Source organism: Oncorhynchus mykiss, chromosome 12 (genome assembly GCF_013265735.2).
Source record: "Oncorhynchus mykiss isolate Arlee chromosome 12, USDA_OmykA_1.1, whole genome shotgun sequence".
Taxonomy (NCBI): domain Eukaryota; kingdom Metazoa; phylum Chordata; class Actinopteri; order Salmoniformes; family Salmonidae; genus Oncorhynchus; species Oncorhynchus mykiss.
The window spans coordinates 86,876,877-86,897,302 of NC_048576.1; the positions used below are offsets into that span (position 1 = coordinate 86,876,877).

A 20,426-nucleotide genomic window follows, 5' to 3' on the forward strand; every position below is an offset into this window, starting at 1 on the left:
GTCAGTGGAGATCATCAAGCTTTACAGTTCAATCACTGTGGTGGTTTTTCACTGATAAAATCTCCATAATTATGTTTTCATACTGAAAAGGGGGATTGGTGAGCATGAGCTGTTGTACGCACAAGGACGCACTCTTAAAATGAATGATTACAAATATTTTCACCAGTTTTAATGACCCAGTCACCCACGAAACAGAGACAAAATAAATTGAGTTTGGTTAAAAAGAGAGAATAACTTTATTTTAACAAGACATTTATGAGACAATACAGATGTTTACCTGGACTAAAACATCTCTTCAGGGTTTCCTTATTACAAGCATGGCCTAGTCAAACTATGTTCAAGACATGTTTCATTCTACACAACCACTACTATATAAAAAAGATATAAAACCAATTTTCTGAAACCGACAACAGAAAATTAAGTTGAATAACAAACCAGTCTTATTCTCAAACAGTGAATGGGTGGAAAATAGCTTTTCTTGATCTCTGAATAGGTGAACCAACAAGTCACCAAAACAATGGACTTTTTAAGAGCTGGATGTTACAGCGTTTATTCGCAGCACACCTTGTATGAATGTTACTCAAATCTGAGTTGTTTTAGCGGAGGTTGTTTATGTACAAAACAGGAAGGAAACAAAGGCAAGAATGAAAACACTAGACATCAACAGTTATGTATAACTGTGAGCAGGACGTCTTCCGCATGGTATTGGTTCTGTGGTGGAAAATGGGACAAGCTGCAAAGCAGCCGTCTGGGGGGTGGAGGAAGATGTGGGGGAGTACTTCACATGCTAGTAGAGGCCTCCTGTCTGTTGCTGGAAAACGTCGATCGTATCTTCATCCTCCATTTCCAACTGAAAGGAAAAAGGAAGGAAATTAAGTCAATTTGATATAAAAACCCGATTTCATTAGATGACATGGCATTCATGACAAAAATGTACATTAATTAGCCGTGAATGGAAAACTTTCATTAGAAGACATTTTGCATTTAACATTCTTTTGATATGCACAAATGTTCATTGGTATTCTCAAAACAGGGAGAAATGTCTAATGTATTATTGCTGGAATGGTGTTGTTCAAGCGAAATAGAGTGAATTGACATAATAAATCAGTTCCTCCCATAAGACTCCAGGCTTACCTGTGCAGGTGTGTCTGTCTCGTTTATAGGCTGTCCATCGAACCGGAACCGGATTTGCCTAATTGTCAACCCCTACAGACACAGACACACAGATACTAAATTCCATTAAACTGTCTGGCACAAAACAATCTCTCCAAGTAAAATGTCCAAAGAAAACAACGTTTGCCCAACCCTTGCCAAGCAATCCATTAATAGTGTACGGCACTGAGGAAGCAAGGTTGGCCATTCCTTTAAAAACTCCTGTCGCTTCTCTACTTTGTGAATGAAAACACTGCAGAGAGGAAGGGATAAGGAGATAGGGAAGGGCGTTACTATATTGCCACTCCATATCCACGTTGGCCGACCTCATTTTTATCAGATAAAGGAAGAAACAACAGGATAGGGAGGGAAGTGGCTTCTACTCAACAAAGCCTGTAGAGCCTGGCCTACTTCCATGACTTCACTGGTCTAAAGAGACACACAAGATCCATTATGGGTGGGCACGCACACACTGCATTGAGATTAGGCCTGGGCAAGCCTGGATAAGACAGGCCTAGCACTAGAGAGCAAAGGCTCAGTTGCTACATCTCTGCCTCCATCTCTACATCTCTGTACTTGCCAGTGCAAGCAGCATGAACACAATCATTCAAAAAGACATGTAAAACAGAACAGCTCCAAGTGCACTAGGGAAGAGAACAAAAAGACCTTTGATATGTTGGGAGAATCCAAAGCCAAGAACCCTATTTTAAAAGTACTTATTAGGTAATGCAGTGTAAATCCCCTCAATTAGCCTGTAAGCTCATAAATTGCACAGATCAGATTGGCCATAATGATTCAGCAGTAAGGCTTAGTATTTACTAATCAGCCTACAGCCAGAGAGATAGGCAAGTTAAGCTTAAGCCTTACTAATGCACATTGCATTGAATATGACAAGTACATTTGGTGCATATTAAAATAAAGGGTATTTGACCAAATAAAAAGTGATTCAAGAACTAAAATCAGAAGAGTGGACAGTACAGAGTCATTACTAAATGACATTTTAGTAATTTAGCAGACGCTTTTATCCAGAGCGACTTACAGGAGCAATTAGGGTTAAGAGCCTTGTTCAAAGACACCAAAAATATATTTCACCTATTCAGCTCAGGGATTCGAACCAGCGACCTTCCAGTTACTGGCCCAACGGTCTTAACCACACATAGAGCTGGACACTGGAATAATGAGGACGATGAAAAGGAAGATGATAATATGATGAAGACAACACAGCCCATAGCGCTCGTCTCCTGTCACAGACAATGTCGACTACATCTGACAGTGAACAGATCAAAGAGATACAAGTGTATAAAAGGGTGCATGTATTGTGTTCTCTCTTCAATGAGTTTCCTTGTCCTCACTGGATAATATGAGCTGTCATCTTTCATCAACCCCTGTATTCCCATAGTTAGGGTCAGGACTTTTTTCAGGTCAGGTCATTAGGGAAAAGTTTTTGGGCCCATAGTCATAAAGCATCTCAGAGTTCAAGTGTATTAGTAATATACCTTTACACATGACATACGTGGAGTACACAGTGCAAATACATGCTTAATTACAGGTTCACCTCTCGACAATAGGAAAGTAATTAAGTAAATAAAAGACTACTAAAAAGAAAACTCAATGAATAAGAACGAGGATTAAAATGTTCCTAAGATACAAGGAGGCACTCAAACGAATTGAAGTAGGATATTTACAAATGTGCCAGGGAATTGTGCAATACAGTGTGCGATAATAAATTCTAAATAGACATTTTGCAGGAATATTCATCATTCCTCTTCCTCTCTGGAGGAGAATGATGACATAGGACCAGTTTTGACTTGGCCCGTTTAGATCACAATGAATAAACGACATGGACAGAGCGGGACCTGATCCTTGATCAGCACTCCCACTCTGAGACACTTTATGAATACTGGCCCTGGCCCTATGTATAGGGTAGAGGTGCTGCTAGTTGCTTATGGCTTGGCCTCTGTCCAGAAACCACCTCTACCCCCTCGGCACATTATGCAGATTCAAAAGGACTTGATAGGTATAACCAATATGGTAGTAGCTCAACCTTGCCCTCTGATACCGCTGCTGATGTTGTGCACTCAGTGGCATCATCATGGTTGCCATGTCAGACTCACCTGTCTCTCACAGTACGCCTTCATGAGTTTGCTGAGCGGCGTGTGTCTCTTGATCTTGAACTGCACCACCGACCCATCCTGTCCCGCCACCTTCAGGTTTATGTGGTCGTTGTTTTCTGTTTTCACTCCCTCCTGATGGACACAACAATCATTGGGGGTGTATTCAGTGAGATGAAACGCAGATACTGTATAAATATAATGTTTAGAATTACCATGATACCCACTATTACATGTGACAAATAATCAAGTCTGTTAAAAGTCGAATAGTCCACCTAATTTCAGTTTAAGTGACAACAAAAGCAAGAATAGTGTAGAGAATCATTGTACCATTTAAACCGCTGTGAAATATCTTTTCCATAACCAATAATATAGTATTTTCAGTTGTTTGAAGCTGGTGTACAAAAGTAAAAAAGTAAAAGACTAAAAACTAAATTGAAGAATGGGAAGCATAGAAATAGCACACATAACAGATTTAACACTTCTTAGACTTGCTTTCAATGAGAATGACATATCTATAACTCACATTTCTATGTACATTTTGTCAGGTCACCCAAAAAGTTACATATTGCAGCTTTAAACATGGCTAGCTCATATAGACAAACACTGAATACAATATAAGGTAACCTAGCTGCTTTTAGAAACGCTAGTATTTACACACTAGGGTTGCTGGGAATTCGCTTGCAAAAAACAGAATAGTCCGCCAAAAGCCAGAAGTTAAATAAAATAAACTTTCATCTTACTCTGCCGATTGTCTGTAGGCTTCGACCTTATGTTGGGGGGAATTTGAGAAAAAACAAACATCTAATGGAACGTATAATTAAACACTTTCCAAACGTGGATCTGTTGTCGACCCATGCAGTTCCTCAGCGAGGTCAGTTCTTCTCTGCTTACCTCATGTCAAAATAAAAGTTCTTGCTATCTTTTGTGAGGGTATGGGGCCATGCAGGACTTTTATTTTGACACGAGGTAAGGGGAGAGTAATTGGGTCTACAATAGACCCACGTTTGGAAATTCTGAATGTTCTATTAGATGTTTTTTCCTCAATGTCCCCTCTGCATAAAGACCAGCCCTACAGACAATCAACAGAGTAAGTTGAAATGGAATTTTATTTAACTTCTGTATTCTTGCAGACTATTCCATTTTTTTGCAAGGTAATTCCTAGTAACGCTAGTGTGTGAATACTAGTGTGTGAATACTAGTGTGTGAATACTAGTGTGTGAATACTAGTGTGTGAATACTAGTGTGTGAATACTAGTGTGTGAATACTAGTGTGAATACTAGTGTGTGAATACTAGTGTGTGAATACTAGTGTGAATACTAGTGTGTGAATACTAGTGTGTGAATACTAGTGTGTGAATACTAGTGTGTGAATACTAGTGTGTGAATACTAGTGTGAATACTAGTGTGAATACTAGTGTGTGAATACTAGTGTGTGAATACTAGTGTGTGAATACTAGTGTGTGAATACTAGCGTTGATAAAAGCAGCTAATGTTAACCTTGCCTGGGACGATCAGATACAAATGTTGCTTGGCTGATACAGTTGATGCAAATCAAATTATCAGTCAGGTCCCAGGCTAATGGCAACATTGATATGACCATCATTGATTTTAGGCCAGCAGAAACATTTACACAGAGTTTTTGTCAGCAGTGTACTATCTGAATATAAGCAGTTTCTGAACAGTGAAAACAGACCAAATATTTAAAGTTGCATAGAACACTTACAAGGGCCTTGGATAGTTCAGCAGTGACATACAAGTTCATCTGTCTTGACTATTATTTACTTGTTCTAAAAGTCATGGCGCTGTGGCAATGTAATGAGACAAGAAGTGTTTTTGGACAATGTTTAGTCTACAGAGTGGAATGTATCATGCTTGACTACAGGATAGGTGCTTTACACATTCTGGAATTCATCCAAATGAGGACACATATTAAACATGTATGTGTCAAACATCTGATCATTGGTCCACACACACACACACACACACACACACACACACACACACACACACACACACACACACACACACACACACACACACACACACACACACACACACACACACACACACACACACACACACACACACACGATGGATGCATTTCAAAATATTGATCATACTTTTACACATGAAAACACATAGTGTTAAAAACCATGTTTTACTCCTGTCTCAGTCACACCATTTCACTCATTTGTAACATGCTGTGATAGCTGGCTCCATAAACAGATGAGAGGGACCCTTGCTGTAGCCATGAATGAATGTAACAAGTTTGTAACTGAAGAAATTGACAAAGTGATGACTGATACAACCACTTGGATCTGAACTGAGTTTGTCAGATTACATTTGCAAATACAAAAGATTAAGAACTGAAGAGAGTGCATGCATTGCTTACTGTCATGTTCAGCTAGCAAACGCTAGTTGGCTGCGATTCAAGCAGCAAGCCACGCGCCCATGCAGGCGCGTGCACAGGTCTTCCGGTGTCTCCAATGGAGTACTTGCATTTTCAAAACTTGAGTCTACTAAGATCTCAACTAAGGAAATATTACATGTACATTTTTCCTTAGTTCTATTTGAGTTATGTATGTAAAAAAAAAGGTGATGAGATGTAAGCATATTTTCAAGCAACTCACCTTGGGTTTCTCGTCAGCCATGGTTACTCTATTTGCGCTTCTCTACGCCGCCACACAACGAATAGACGTGTACGCGCACGTACCCGCTCCCGATTAAAATACCGGCCTTACGTGCGCGATCACAAACACATGCTCGTGCCCTGTACTTCACATTCATTGGTCAACCTTGGTCACAGGGTAAGATGTTGAGCGCTGGCAGAGGGCGGGAATGTCGTAATGCGCGTTTCTGTACCACGTGCACGCGCATTTATAACACGTTCCCTTTTGTTTTGTTTTATGAAAATATTCACCGAAAACGTCCTAATGCTTTGATGTTAACCGTGCCATTGCTGTACATTTGCGCAATAAAAATCAGGTTATTTAAGAAAGTGTACTGAAAGCTCAATGTTTGGGAATTTAAACCATTCTGGAATTTTGTCATGGAAGAGAGGACTGATCCTCAGTAGCCATCTTGTTTTTATAGACCATAACATTCAGCCCAAAAATTATGCAGTTGTACCACAGATGGAACAATGAAATATTTGGTTGTACAATACTTGTACCAAAATAGACATGATCCAGCAAGAAACTAATGTTGTCCACACAGTATTGGATGGATGCTGATAAAGTCCAGAATGGTGCAACATTGTAAAAATGGCATATTTCCCTATTATGCCATTGAAAATAGCCTAAATGTTATGAGGAGCATTTCATTCGACAATTAATTATGACTAAAATCTGCACATTAGGGTAAATAAATAACTGTTTGCATCTGGTGGCCATTAGTTCTTACCACTTTGAGCAAATTAGTACCAAAACATTATAATTGGTAGATATTGGTATAAATTGATTTCATTCATTGGAATAATATATTCTCATGGTGACATTACTTGTCAAATTGACAACTGAGTAATTGTGTCCCCTTTAGTGCAAGCTTGCATTTCTAGTCAGGCACGACACAGAATTCCTATGACATCAGACATACGCACGCTTTGGGGTCCTTCAGCTGAATGGTTGAAGCGCCTAATTTCTGTATTATATTATTTGAAATGTCAGTATTTGTATCGCTCGTGGATTAAGTTATATTTATTGATTCACCTTATTGATTTTATTAAAGTGGGTGGTAATGGAGGAAGTAGATGTGGAGCCAACAACTACTGTAAGTACCGCTCGTGCTCTGTTGTTGTGGAATCAAAATGTGTCCAGGGCAGGCAATGCAACTTGCTAACACTTCATTCAAACGTCTCTGAGCTCAAGTGTCCACAATAATACTGGCAGCACTGCACAATGTTTATTTGTCATTTGTGATGACTCGTTTCAGTGGGTTGAAAGATACTGGCAGCAAGGCAGAATAATGTCTAGACGGTTAATCACCTAGCTATGTCCACATAAATAAACTAACGAGACGTTTCTCTCTTTCAGCCTATCCCTGGGTTCGACAGCAACCAAAAACACTTGGGATTTGTGTGGGGTCCTGGAGATATCCTGGTTTATGAGACCATTTACAAAGCATCAGGTAGATAGGAGAGTTGAATGTATAACTTGGTAGTAAAGTCATGACTCAAATCATGTCAAAGTACAAAGCATCCTCTCTAACCCACTCTCCCTGTGCGTCTCTTCAGGTGGATCTGCAGGGGGTTGTCCCTTTGTCCATGAGGTCAGGAAAGATGAGGACATCTATTCCCCTATTTTGCGTAAACTCTTCAATGAGTCCCATCACATCTTTGTTGGTCTGCAGAGGATCAGAGAGGATCTGCCCAGCAAGAACAAGAAACCCCAGTAAGGATGGGATAGACTACTTTCTCTTATAATTCAAACTAGGGCTCTGAGTTTTCCTTTGTCATGAGGTCAGGAAAAACTCCTGGTTCTAAATATAACCAAACAGTGGTGATGTGTGTGACTTAATCTCATAGTAATCTAAATGTTTTGCATTGTAATGGGTGTACTCGTTTATCAATTTCACTTATTTATTCAGGTTCGTCAGTATTAGCAAGAACTACAGGTCTGTGATTCGAGCATGCATGGAGGAACTCCAGCAAGTCGCAGGTATAGTATATGGCAACATTTCAACAATCATATGTTTATCAATGCAGTTCATAGACAGACTTAAGTAACATGCTATTTCCTCTCACTTTGCAGTTTCTACACAAGATGCAGCAATGGCTACACAGTATGGAAATCAGGTAGAGTACCTGTCTGTGCCTATTCAGTTCGACTAACCTCTTACCCCTATGTCAAGGGAACATAACCCAAGTAATATAACATTGAATCAGCAAACGTGAGAAAATGATCTTGCATCAATGATGAAGATGAACACCGTTGTAATGTTATACAACTCAGACTGTTTTAGTGTATCATAATGATTCCCTTGGCAACACTCTTCTCTCCTGTTTTTCATGATAGGTGTCAATCCTGCTGGCAGTAGAGCTGATCTGGAATCTTTGTGAAGTGTTGTTCATCGATGCAGCTCCAGGTAGAGTTTATATTTTGTGTCAATCTTGATGTTGCTTTGGACACACAAGCATCATCTAGGTGTGAACCATAGAGCTAGATAGAAGACTCATCTTTGTATCTGTGCCATTACAGTGTCTGTGATAGCATGGGCAGCACCATTGAGGCTATCTCCATTTTAACAAAATCAATTTTCTTATTTTTGATTGGCTGATTGCTCCCACAGGGGTCGCGTTAACGTAGGATTCTGCATTTTTCACACAGATCTAAAATGCTTCTTATTGTAAATTCTGCTAGGCTTCAGTTTGCTCAAATAATCATGATTTGTAAAATTACTAATTTTGTGCTTCAGTTCCACTTCTCCACTTGGATGAAATATATTTGCTCTTGTCATTGGATCATCAGTGCCCTGGCTGATGTGTAGGCTACTTTTCTCCGGTACTTTCTTCCAGTTAAGTTTTTCTCCAGTAGCAAGTTAAAATGCAGTATTAACTTCAAGCGAAACATTGGAAATATGATGGCCATGCATCGTCTTTGCAAAAATACCTTTTTTTTATTGTAGGCTAATTTACTTATGTCTGGCTGTTAGCCAAATAGCGTTGCACCTCTGTCAGCTGATGAAAACGATTTTGCACTAATGTATTTTGTGTAAAGAAACAATAGTTGCAAGCCCCTGATCACTCTAGTGAAGCCAAAAAGCATGGTTGACTTTCAATATGAAACGCAGGTTAAATGGTTAAAAATGCAGATTTTTTTATGGTCTGAGTTTTGAAAATGCTGATTTCTGAAAGCTAACGCGACCCCTGTCCAAACTCGTATAAATCCCCACTCAGTTGACAACTTTAAAATGGTGGAAGCCCTCATTGTCCACGCTTAAAGGGGTTATATCCATGATGAGTCATCTATCTCTATGGTGTGAACAGAACTTTAATATTTTCTGCACCTTGTTTTTTGTATGTGACCCTCTAGCTGGCTCCCTGGTGCTCCACCTGCTCGACTGGGTGAGGCTGCACAAGGCTGACGTGGATGAGAAGGCCAGGGAGGTGCTGGCGAGTGAGAGCCCCGCAGAGCACCAGGCCTACTGGGACGTGGTACGTACACATACACAACTCTCCTGTCTCTCTCTGCATTTTTAAAACGCTATTGGCACAGTGCGTAGATACATCAGACTGATTTTTGGCTCTACAGCGTGACAATTTGAATCAAATATGTGCCTAAAAATAGATGTGTGCGAACTGAAAAAGTAATGTATGAGCGAGCATGTGATTCATAGTAACACAAAAGATGCTGCCGTAGCTATTTTCAAAGTAAACCTTCTGTTTTTGTTTCATAGCTGGTAGCTAATCACACACAGCACTACAAATACCATATAAACTCAGCAAAAAAAGAAACGTCCCTTTTTCCAGGACCCTGTCTTTCAAAGATCATTCGTAAAAATCCAAATAACTTCACAGATCTTAATTGTAAGGGGTTTATCTCTGTTTCCCATGCTTGTTCAATGAACCATAAACAATTAATGAACATGCACCTGTGGAATGTTCGTTAAAACACTAACAGCTTACAGACGGTAGGCAATTAAGGTCACAGTTATGAAAACTTAGGACACTAAAGATGCCTTTCTACTGACTCTGAAAAACACCAAACGAAAGATGCCCAGGGTCCCTGCTCATCTGCGTGAACGTGCCTTAGGCATGCTGCAAGGAGGCATGAGGACTGCAGATGTGGCCAGGGCAATAAATTGCAATGTTCATACAGTGAGATGCCTAAGACAGCGCTACAGGGAGACAGGACGGACTGTGGATTGTCCTCGCAGTGGCAGACCACGTGTAACAACACCTGCACAGGATTGGTACATCCGAACATCACACCTGCGGAACACGTACAGGATGGCAACAACAACTGCCCGAGTTACACCAGGAATGCACAATCCCTCCATTAGTGCTCAGACTGTTCACAGTAAGCTGAAAGAGGCTGGACTGAGGGCTTGTAGGCCTGTTGTAAGGCAGGTCCTCACCAGACATCACCGGCAACAATGTCGCCTGTGGGCACAAACCCGCCGTCGCTGGACCAGACAGGACTGGCAAAAAGTGCTCTTCACTGACGAGTCACAGTTTTGTCTCGCCAGGAGTGATGGTCAGATTCGCCTTTTTCGTTGAATCGCTGTGCGTTACAGGGAAGACATCAGCTCCCTCATGTGGTACCCTTCCTGCAGGCTCATCCTGACATGACCCTCCAGCATGACAATGCCACCACGCACAGAACAAGCAGTATGGCTGATTTCCTTCAAGACAGGACGGTCAGTGTTCTGCCATGGCCAGCGACGAGCCCGGATCTCAATCCCATTGAGCACGCCTGAGACCTGTTGGATCAGAGGGTGAGGGCTAGGGCCATTCCCCCCCAGAAATGTCCGGGAACTTACAGGTGTCTTGGTGGAAGAGTGGGGTAACATCTCACAGCAAGAACGTGCAAATCTGGTGCAGTCCATGAGAAGCATGAGAAGGCGATGCACTGCAGTACTTAGTATCTGGTGTGGCCACCAGCTGCATTAACTTACTTTTGATCCCCCCCTCCCCTTTTTTCAGGGACACATTTATTCAATTTCTGTTAGTCACATGTCTTTGGAACTTGTTCAGTTTGTCTGTTTTTGAATCTTGTTGTGTTCATACAAATATTTACACATGTTAAGTTTGCTGAAAATAAACGCAGTTGACAGAGAGTATTATTTTTGCTGAGCTTTCCCACCTCGAGCAGCACTGTGAGTGAAGTGCTGAAAAATACAATTTTAGAAGCGCACAGCGTAGAAGTTGGTTGATTTCACCTGAAAGTCTACTAAAGTGTGAATTTCTTCTCATATTTCTTGGCTATTTACATTGTTTTGTTCACATGCTATGTGGTTTTTCAATGTTAGTTTGAGCTTGCTCAACTGCTAGCAAAGAGATGTCGTGGAACTCAAAGGGGCAGCTGAACATTGTCTCGCCTAAATGACTCATATTGGAGGGTACATTGTAGAGGTCGACCGATTATGATTTTTCAGCACCGATACCGATTATTGGAGGACCAAAAAAGCTGATACCGATTAATCGGCCAATTTTTTTTTTTTTTACATTTACATATTTTTTGTTGTTGTTGTAATAATGACAATTACAACAATACTGAATGAACACTTATATTAACTTAATATAATACATTAATAAAATCAATTTAGCCTCAAATAAATAATGAAACATGTTAAATTTGGTTTAAATAATGCAAAAATGAAGTGTTGGAGAAGAAATTAAAAGTGAGAAAGCTAACGTTTAAGTTCCTTGCTCAGAACATGAGAACATATGAAAGCTGGTGGTTCCTTTTAACATGAGTCTTCAATATTCCCAGGTAAGAAGTTTTAGGTTGTAGTTATTATAGGAATTATAGGACTATTTCCCTCTATACCATTTGTATTTCATTAACCTTTGACTATTGGATGTTCTTATAGGCACTTTAGTATTGCCAGTGTAACAGTATAGCTTCCGTCCCTCTACTCGCTCCTCCCTGGGCTCGAACCAGGAACACAACGACAACAGCCACCCTCGAAGCCGCGTTACCCATGCAGAGCAAGGGAAACAACCACAGGCTCAGAGCGAGTGACGTTTGAAACGCTATTAGAGCGCACTAACTAGCTAGCCATTTCACTTCGGTTACACCAGCCTCATCTCGGGAGTTGATAGACATAAACAGCGCAATGCTTGACGCACAACGAAGAGCTGCTGGCAAAACGCACGAAAGTGCTGTTTGAATTAATGTTTACACGCCTGCTTCTGCCTACCACCGCTCAGTCAGATACTTAGATACTTGTATGCTCAGTCAGATTATATGCAACGCTAGATAATATCTAGTAATATCATCAACCATGTGTAGTTAACTAGTGATTATGATTGATTGTTTTTATAAGATAAGTTTAATGCTAGCTAGCAACTTACCTTGGTTTACTGCATTTGCGTAACAGGCCGTCTCCGTGTGGAGTGCAACGAGAGGCAGGTGGTTATAGCGTTGGACTAGTTAACTGTAAGGTTGCAAGATTGGATCCCCGAGCTGACACGGTGAAAATATGTCGTTCTGCCCCTGAACAAGGCAGTTAACCCACTGTTCCTAGGCCGTCATTGAAAATTAGAATGTGTTCTTAACTGACTTGCCTAGTTAAATAAAGATTAAATAAAGGTGTAAAAAAAAAAAAAAAAAAAACGATTTCCGATTGTTATGAAAACTTGAAATCTGCCCTAATTAATCGGCCATTCCGATTAATCGGTCTACCTCTAGTACATTGTAATTGATTGAGTATGGAACACTCTAACAAACTTTTATTCTTAAACTTTTATTAATTTCTTATCATAAAAACACTTGCTCAAATACTTTCACTGTGCTCCTTAATTTCTTTGTGTGCTCCTACATTTTTCAACTTACGAGCACATGTGCTCCTTGTAAAACATTTTTAACTGTCAGCGTAGAGCCCTGTTTGATCAAAACTAATTTAGTGGATCCTCAAGACCTCCAGTGAATTTGCCTTTTTTAAATGGTTCTCCATGATTACTTCCAATGTGGTTGAAATAAACTCGTTGATATACTATGTATTTTATCTGTGCAGACTTTCTTTGCCCAGTTTAACTCCTTTAACTTATGTCTGTGTAATCTGCTATTCATGTTTATTTGTGCACTAGTCTGTATGCAGATATTCTTTGTCCCCTATTGAACCCTCCTCTGTGTCTCCAGGTGATCAGCTACGTGCTGCAGGGCCGGATGGACGAGGCCAGGCAGGTTCTGGTGAAACAGGCAGCTTTGCAGCCTGCAGCCAGGGTCATGTTCAAGCTGCTGGACAACCTGCTCATGAAGATGCCCATCTTCAATGTACATAGTGCATTTCTATCTGAACGTTTCAACCTCCTGAACAGCACCCAGTTTTAACCACAGAATCAAGTAGAAGACGTATATTATATGTATCTCTATGGTTGTAACTCTAGCGCTCTCTCCTCTATGACATCTTACTGTAGCCTGGTGAGACTCAGACCCTGACAGAGTTTGATGTAAAGTGGAGACACTGGCGCGAGGAGGTGGACCACTGTCTCCAGGACCAGTCCTTTGCCAGCAACCGCCACCTGGAGGACATCTGTAAGGTCAGTGGAACTGCCCAATACCTGCCTGGCACACTTTACCTGCATCTGTGTGGTGACAGGTACACACAGAGTGTACAAAACATTAGGAACACTGTCATAATATTGAGTTGTACCCCTTTTTGCCCTCAGAACAGTCTAAATTCATTGGGGCATGGACTCTACAAGGTGTCAAACATTCCACAGCGATGCTGGCCCATGTTGACTCCAATGCTTCCCACAGTTGTCATGATGTTCTTTGGGTGGTGGACCATTCTTGACACACACAGGAAACTGTTGAGCGTGAAACTCAGCAGCGTTGCAGTTCTTGACACACTCAAAGTGTGCCTGGCACCTATTACCATATCCTGTTCAAAGGCACTTCAATGTTTTGACTTGCCCATTCACCCTCTGAATGGCACATATACACAATCCATGTCTCAATTGTTTCAAGGCTTAAAAATCCTTCTTTAACCTCTCCTCCCCTTCATCTACACTGATTTAAGTTTTTTTTATTTATTTATTTATCTGTTATTTTACCAGGTAAGTTGACTGAGAACACGTTCTCATTTACAGCAACGACCTGGGGAATAGTTACAGGGGAGAGGAGGGGGATGAATGAGCCAATTGTAAACTGGGGATTATTAGGTGACCGTGATGTTTTTTTGAGGGCCAGATTGGGAATTTAGCCAGGACACCGGGGTTAACACCCCTACTCTTACAATAAGTGCCATGGGATCTTTAATGACCTCAGAGAGTAAGGACACCCGTTTAACGTCCCATCCGAAAGACGGCACAGGGCAGTGTCCCCAATCGCTGCCCTGGGGCATTGGGATATTTTTTTATACCAGAGGAAAGAGTGCCTCCTACTGGCCCTCCAACACCACTTCCAGCAGCATCTGGTCTCCCATCCAGGAACTGACCAGGACCAACCCTGCTTCGCTTCAGAAGCAAGCCAGCAGTGGTATGCTGCTGGCAAACCAGGTGACCTCAATAAGGAATCATAGCTTTCACCTGGTCAGTCTGTCATAGAAAGAGCTAAATGTTTTGTCGTCAGTGTAGCTACCTGTAGTATACAACGTATACCTTAGCCAAAAGGAACTCTCTCTGTACATGTAGAGTCCATTGGCTCTGTACCTGCATCTGTGTGAGCGTGAACTGTTTAGGAGCTAAAATAATCTCTTGTTGGTGCTGTCTGTCTCTTCCAACTACTATCCATATGTTCCACCTGTTGATACATTCATCCATCCATGGTCTATCCATACCCTCCTAAATAAGTATCCATCCATGGTTTATCCATACCCTCCTAAATAAGTATCCATCCATGGTTTATCCATACCCTCCTAAATAAGTATCCATCCATGGTTTATCCATACCCTCCTAAATAAGTATCCATCCATGGTCTATCCATACCCTCCTAAATAAGTATCCATCCATGGTTTATCCATACCCTCCTAAATAAGTATCCATCCATGGTCTATCCATACCCTCCTAAATAAGTATCCATCCATGGTTTATCCATACCCTCCTAAATAAGTATCCATCCATGGTTTATCCATACCCTCCTAAATAAGTATCCATCCATGGTTTATCCATACCCTCCTAATTATCCATATAGATCCTGGTTGGTGATGAGGATGTTCTCCTGGAGTACAAGGAGCTGCTGAGTACCTGGTATCACTTCCTGGTCACCAGACTGCTGTTCTCCCACCCCACTGTCAAGCCCACAGAGCTGCACTACTACGCACAGGTACTTACTACTACACTATACATGATACAGAGTTGCACTAGTATGCCCTGGGACTTGAGTAAGTGTCCTGTCCTATGTGTGTGTGTTCCAGTCTAGCATGCACATGTTCCTGGACACGAGGAGTGTCCCAGAGCCCCTGGACAGCATCCTGCTGGCAGCCTTTGAGTTTGACATCCACCAGGTCATCAAGGACTGCAGGTGAGGAGGAGCGTCTATCGACCATAGAAATACAGAAACCAAAGGAATTCTATTTCTATGGTATAGAACCCAGGGAGAGTAGCTGTGTTGTTGCTAAGGGAACAGTAACTGTTAATGTGGATAAGATGAAATAAATGTGGGGGCTAGACACACAATGTGATTTCCCCTCTGTCACTCATGTAAACTACTGTTCAGTTTCCTATGTTGTGATATTTATGATATGTTATTTGTGCTTTCCAGCATTGCTCTCAACAACTGGTGGTTTGTGGGGCATCTGACTGACCTGCTGGACCACTGTAAACTGCTCCAGTCTCACAACCTACAGTAAGTTAAGGACACTACTGCCCCACAAAGGGTTGACATTAACTGCCAATATTGTTCTCATGGTAACATTGATCAGAATCATAGAAAGTGAAGTTGGCGTGCTCAGCTCAAATGTTTGTGATAACAGGAAGTATTTGGGTGCTGGATTCAAAGGGCATACACTTGAAATAAAGGAAGAACCCACACTCAATGAAATATTTGGTGTTTTTTTAGCAGCAGAGGTCAGAACAAACGGAGGTGTTTTGGTGGCAGCCTTCGTCACCGTTGACCATAATAACATGTGTTCTCTGTGTTGATGTAGTTTTGGCTCCAACCTGAGAGAGTTTCTACTGCTGGAGTACGCCTCAGGACTCTTCACCCATCACAGGTGAGACAGACCCACTAGTCTGGTTAGTAATAGATTGGACTATATGCATAACTCCCAGTGCCAACATGTCTGTTTTTCTAATAGATAACTGTCACATATATAGTCACGTCTGCAAAACTACACATGCTGAGGTCCACTGTGTTCAGTAGTTATCTTTTCTAGAGAGTGTTGTCGGCTACACGTGTAGGCCTCTTCCCCTGTTTGACCTGCTCCAGTGCTGCTCCTATTGGATGATTAAGCTGTGTATGATTAACCAGCTATTTCTCTCTGGTCCTCAGCCTGTGGCAGCTGGCTGTGGACTACTTTGACCACTGTCCAGAGTTTGGCCGTGTGTACCTGGAGCTACAGATAGAGCGTGTTCCTCTGGACACGGAGCGCAAGGCCCTGAAGGTGATCAGGATCTGTGAGCAGAGGCAGATGACTGAACAAGGTAGATATGATGCATACACGTACATACTCACGCATACTCACGCGCTCTTATCCAAAACAGTTGTCCATCTTACTCTCATGCATGAAGCTCTCACTGAGACCCACATTCTGTCTCACTCCCTCAATCGCAACATGGACACTTACTAAAACACACGTGGAACATATATTCAAACTCACCCTGATTTCAGTCATGCCTGTTGTGGATATCACCCCCTAACTCTTTGGTATAATGTGTCTCTCTGTGTTGCAGTGAGGAGCATCTGTAAGATCATGGCCAAGAAGGCCCTGAGGAACAACAGACTGGGCTCTGCTCTCTCCTGGAGCATCAGAGCCAAAGATGCTGCCTTCGCCACCCTCATATCAGAGAGGTGCTGTATGTCTACAGGAGGTTTTACTGATCCTGACCATGTGACCTGTTCAGGAATGCTGTTTTTATTTGTTGGACAGTCGTTGGCCTGTTTTCAATACTTAGAAAATTCCTTCTTTCTTCCTCCTTTCCTTGATGTAACCACTGATCTAACATGAGGGGGTTTATGAAAGCTACGTAGTGGAGTCACCACGTTAGATCTGGAATTACTTCAAGAAGGGCTACAAAGATGTCCCCCCATGACATCTGCTTCCACACCACTAGCTACCAGACCACCCTGTAGTCGCTCACTCTCTCGCTCCCCACCCCCCGAGGGTTTAACCCTGTCTGTATCTTAGATATACTGTGTCTCTCTGGTCTATAGATGTATCTCTATGGTCTGTATCCTAGATATACTGTGTCTCTCTGGTCTATAGATGTATCTCTATGGTCTGTATCCTAGATATACTGTGTCTCTCTGGTCTATAGATGTATCTCTATGGTCTGTATCTCAGGTTTCTCCAGGACTACTGTGCCAAAGGGACCTTCTCTGATCTGGACCTGATTGACAACCTGGGTCCAGCCATGCTGCTCAGTGACAGGCTTACTTTTCTAGGTATGGGGTGCAAACGTGTACATACACAGACATGAAGGACTGTGAACACACAAACACACACAAGCCAACACTCCTTGGCAGGGCTCTAAGCTGTCCTGTTATACAAGGAGCATGTGTGCTAAGTTGAAAAATATAGGTGCACACAAAGAAATTCAGGAGCACAAATCTAGATATATTTGAGGTAATAAAGTTAGAATCGTACGTTTTTCTAGGCACACTGGTGCTCTTCAATAAAAATTCCAGGTCGCACAGCAAAATATTTAGGTGCATATGCCAGTAAAATGGTCGCACTGTAGAGCCCTGCTTGGTCTTGCATGTTAACTTGACATTCAGTCAGCCACATATCACTCACACACACACACACACACACACTGGATCAGACGCATGATATATTTTGGCCTATCTATTAAATGATTTACTCTCACGTAGGAGAAAAGTGGTCCATATAAGGCTGCAGTCTGTGGCCTAATGCTGTTGTAACAGCTGATGATAACTTACAGCTGGGGAAAATGTAACGTGAGTGTAATGTCTCACTTTACAATTAGTCACTCATGAAGGCAGAACTAACTGTTCAGTGACTATGATGTATATAATGTTATCTTGTTCTTAAACAATCAAGTGGAACCACAGTGTATTTACATTTAGGCCATACAAGTTCTACCAGTGCTGTAGCGAGTAGAACGAGAATTACATTTCTAAACAATTCTACAGTGACCATATTGGGTGTCCCAACTGGCATCCTGTGTGACTGACAGATGGTTCTCACATCATTTCTGGGAATTCGGTGCACTTCTCAGTTCTATACTTAAAACTGTGGCAAATACATTTTACACCATACTATGTCATTGATACTGTGTCTGTGTAACCAATGAGAGAGCATCATGTGATTGATACCGTGTCTGTGTAACCAATGAGAGAGCATCATGTGATTGATACTGTGTCTGTGTAACCAATGAGAGAGCATCATGTGATTGTATCCATTAGTTCATTCTGTTCCCCTCCTGTCCTGGGTCATATTCATTAGGCACCATTTACAGAAGGAAACAGGATGGACTACCTGAACTTGTCCAATAAGAAATGCACGTTACCGCTTTCTGTAGAGAAACTGTTTTTGCTACGCTTTGCCTTGATGGTTGTGATCCTGTTGTCTGCAGGGAAGTACCGTGAGTTCCATCGGCTGTACGGCGAGAAGCGTTTCTCGGATGCCGCCAAGCTCCTCCTCTCCCTGATGACGGCCAAGATCGCCCCACATTCCTTCTGGATGACTCTGCTGACCGACGCCCTGCCCCTGCTGGAGCAGAAAGAGGTCAACTGGCCCACAACATTAACTTCCATCCTTGACTTAACGTTGAAATGAACTTCTTTCTACTTACCTAGTGTGTAGCATATTCCATAGATTGAATTTCCTTTTTTTGGTTTACTAACTAAATATGAACTGCAAAACATCTTTGTAATCTTAAAGAAAATAGATTAATGGCATATTATTGTCAAAATATAATATTTAAATTAAGAGATCTCCTTACCTTATTGATTCCTATCGGATCTGTAGGTCTGAATATATGCTCGTAGTTTTGTAGATGGTGCCTCTTTAGGCTAATAGCCTTTTGTTGCAGTCAGTTGGCTAATCTCTGGGCTTGTCCTCTTGCAGGTGATCTTCTCTGCTGATCAAACTCATGAGCTGATGTTCTGTCTGGAGGAGCTGACCTCAGGGAAGAGTGTTCCCACCCCAGACAAACCCATGCAGGTACTGGGTACACACCCCCTTACCCTCTATCTAATGGCTGTTTCCCTTTCAATCTCCTAATACACTGTTTTATAATATGCTCTAATCTCTACAGTTGCTTAGCCCGGGGTTAGCAACTGTTCACACTGCACTAAGAGCCTCCTTAGCCCGGGTTAAGCAACTGTTCACACTGCACTAAGAGCCTCCTTAGCCCGGGTTAAGCAACTGTTCACACTGCACTAAGAGCCTCCTTAGCCCGGGTTAAGCAACTGTTCACACTGCACTAAGAGCCTCCTCAACCCGGGTTAAGCAACTGTTCACACTGCACTAAGAGCCTCCTTAGCCCGGGTTAAGCAACTGTTCACACTGCACTAAGAGCTTCCTTAGCCCGGGTTAAGCAACTGTTCACACTGCACTAAGAGCTTCCTTAGCCCGGGTTAAGCAACTGTTCACACTGCACTAAGAGCTTCCTTAGCCCGGGTTAAGCAACTGTTCACACTGCACTAAGAGCTTCCTTAGCCCACGGCTAATCGACTATTCACACTTGCACATTCTAAAATGGTTTAACACCAACCTTAGCCCAGGGCTAAACTGGCCCTGCTCCAGAGAGGGGTTAGCACAGACTTTTCATAGCTAGCCAATCGCACAGTTCCATTGTCACCTAATTTGAATATTGTATTCCAGAAAAGTGACTGTTGGTTTCATTAACATCAAGTATTATATAATTATGAGAAGGGCTTACCAAGAACATTTTCCAAAAGGATTAATTCAAGGTAGAAAGTAGTAGTTGGAGCACTCAACAAAAAAAAACTGATTTATTTTAGCTGTTTTCTCTTGAGTGCTCCTTTCTACTTGGAATTAGTCCTTCTTCTTGGTAAGCTCTTGTCATGATTTGTCATTGTTGTTTACCAGCCCTCCTTTCCTGTTTGCTGAAGCGTGAAGACCCAGTTGCACCATATTGAATATGGAATCACTAAAAACATTCTGATGAGGATGATCCATTAAATGTGTTTCCCTGTGCGTTTTCAGGATGAGGACATCGAGACGACAAAGATTGAGCTCCTGCGGCTAGCGCTAGCTCGTAACCTGGCCATGGCCATAGTGAAGGAGGGGACAGTGGAAATTTGACCAACACTTATCTTTTTATACTGTACATAAAACAAATCAAGTCTGATCAAAATGTGCTATTTGATAATAAAGAAATGTTTTCATTATTTGAATTTGATT

At 41.8% G+C, this 20,426-nt stretch overlaps 2 protein-coding genes across 3 annotated transcripts; one reads left to right on the top strand and one right to left on the bottom strand.

Annotated features, from left to right (window-relative positions):
- Window positions 1–209: 209 nt before the first annotated feature.
- On the bottom strand, window positions 210–5,965 carry sumo2 (SMT3 suppressor of mif two 3 homolog 2 (S. cerevisiae)). 2 transcript variants are annotated; one of them, NM_001165057.1, is given in 4 exon segments: window positions 210–850; window positions 1,135–1,206; window positions 3,267–3,398; window positions 5,897–5,965. In NM_001165057.1, coding segments are annotated over 4 exon segments (288 nt in total). In that variant the 5' UTR covers window positions 5,918–5,965; the 3' UTR covers window positions 210–787.
- An 854-nt stretch (window positions 5,966–6,819) lies between these two features.
- LOC110486870 (nuclear pore complex protein Nup85) lies at window positions 6,820–20,419 on the top strand. Its single transcript, XM_036938973.1, has 19 exons — window positions 6,820–7,034; window positions 7,298–7,391; window positions 7,498–7,654; window positions 7,851–7,921; window positions 8,015–8,058; window positions 8,279–8,348; window positions 9,296–9,417; window positions 13,070–13,204; window positions 13,348–13,470; window positions 15,065–15,196; window positions 15,288–15,394; window positions 15,635–15,718; window positions 16,020–16,085; window positions 16,364–16,515; window positions 16,765–16,882; window positions 17,376–17,476; window positions 18,631–18,782; window positions 19,125–19,220; window positions 20,229–20,419. The coding sequence occupies exons 1-19, from the start codon at window positions 7,002–7,004 to the stop codon at window positions 20,325–20,327; spliced, it is 1,956 nt and encodes a 651-aa protein (XP_036794868.1). The 5' UTR covers window positions 6,820–7,001; the 3' UTR covers window positions 20,328–20,419.
- The last annotated feature ends 7 nt before the right edge of the window (window positions 20,420–20,426 follow it).

Coding starts and splice junctions, on each gene's coding strand:
- sumo2 (XM_036936695.1), bottom strand. Junction 1,207..3,266: donor AGGCGTACTGTGAGAGACAG/GTGAGTCTGACA, acceptor CTGTGTCTGTAG/GGGTTGACAATTAGGCAAAT. Junction 851..1,134: donor AGACAGACACACCTGCACAG/GTAAGCCTGGAG, acceptor TTTTCCTTTCAG/TTGGAAATGGAGGATGAAGA.
- LOC110486870 (XM_036938973.1), top strand. CDS start 7,002: ATGGAGGAAGTAGATGTGGAGCCAACAACTACT. Junction 16,883..17,375: donor GCCACCCTCATATCAGAGAG/GTGCTGTATGTC, acceptor TCTGTATCTCAG/GTTTCTCCAGGACTACTGTG. Junction 18,783..19,124: donor CCCTGCTGGAGCAGAAAGAG/GTCAACTGGCCC, acceptor GTCCTCTTGCAG/GTGATCTTCTCTGCTGATCA.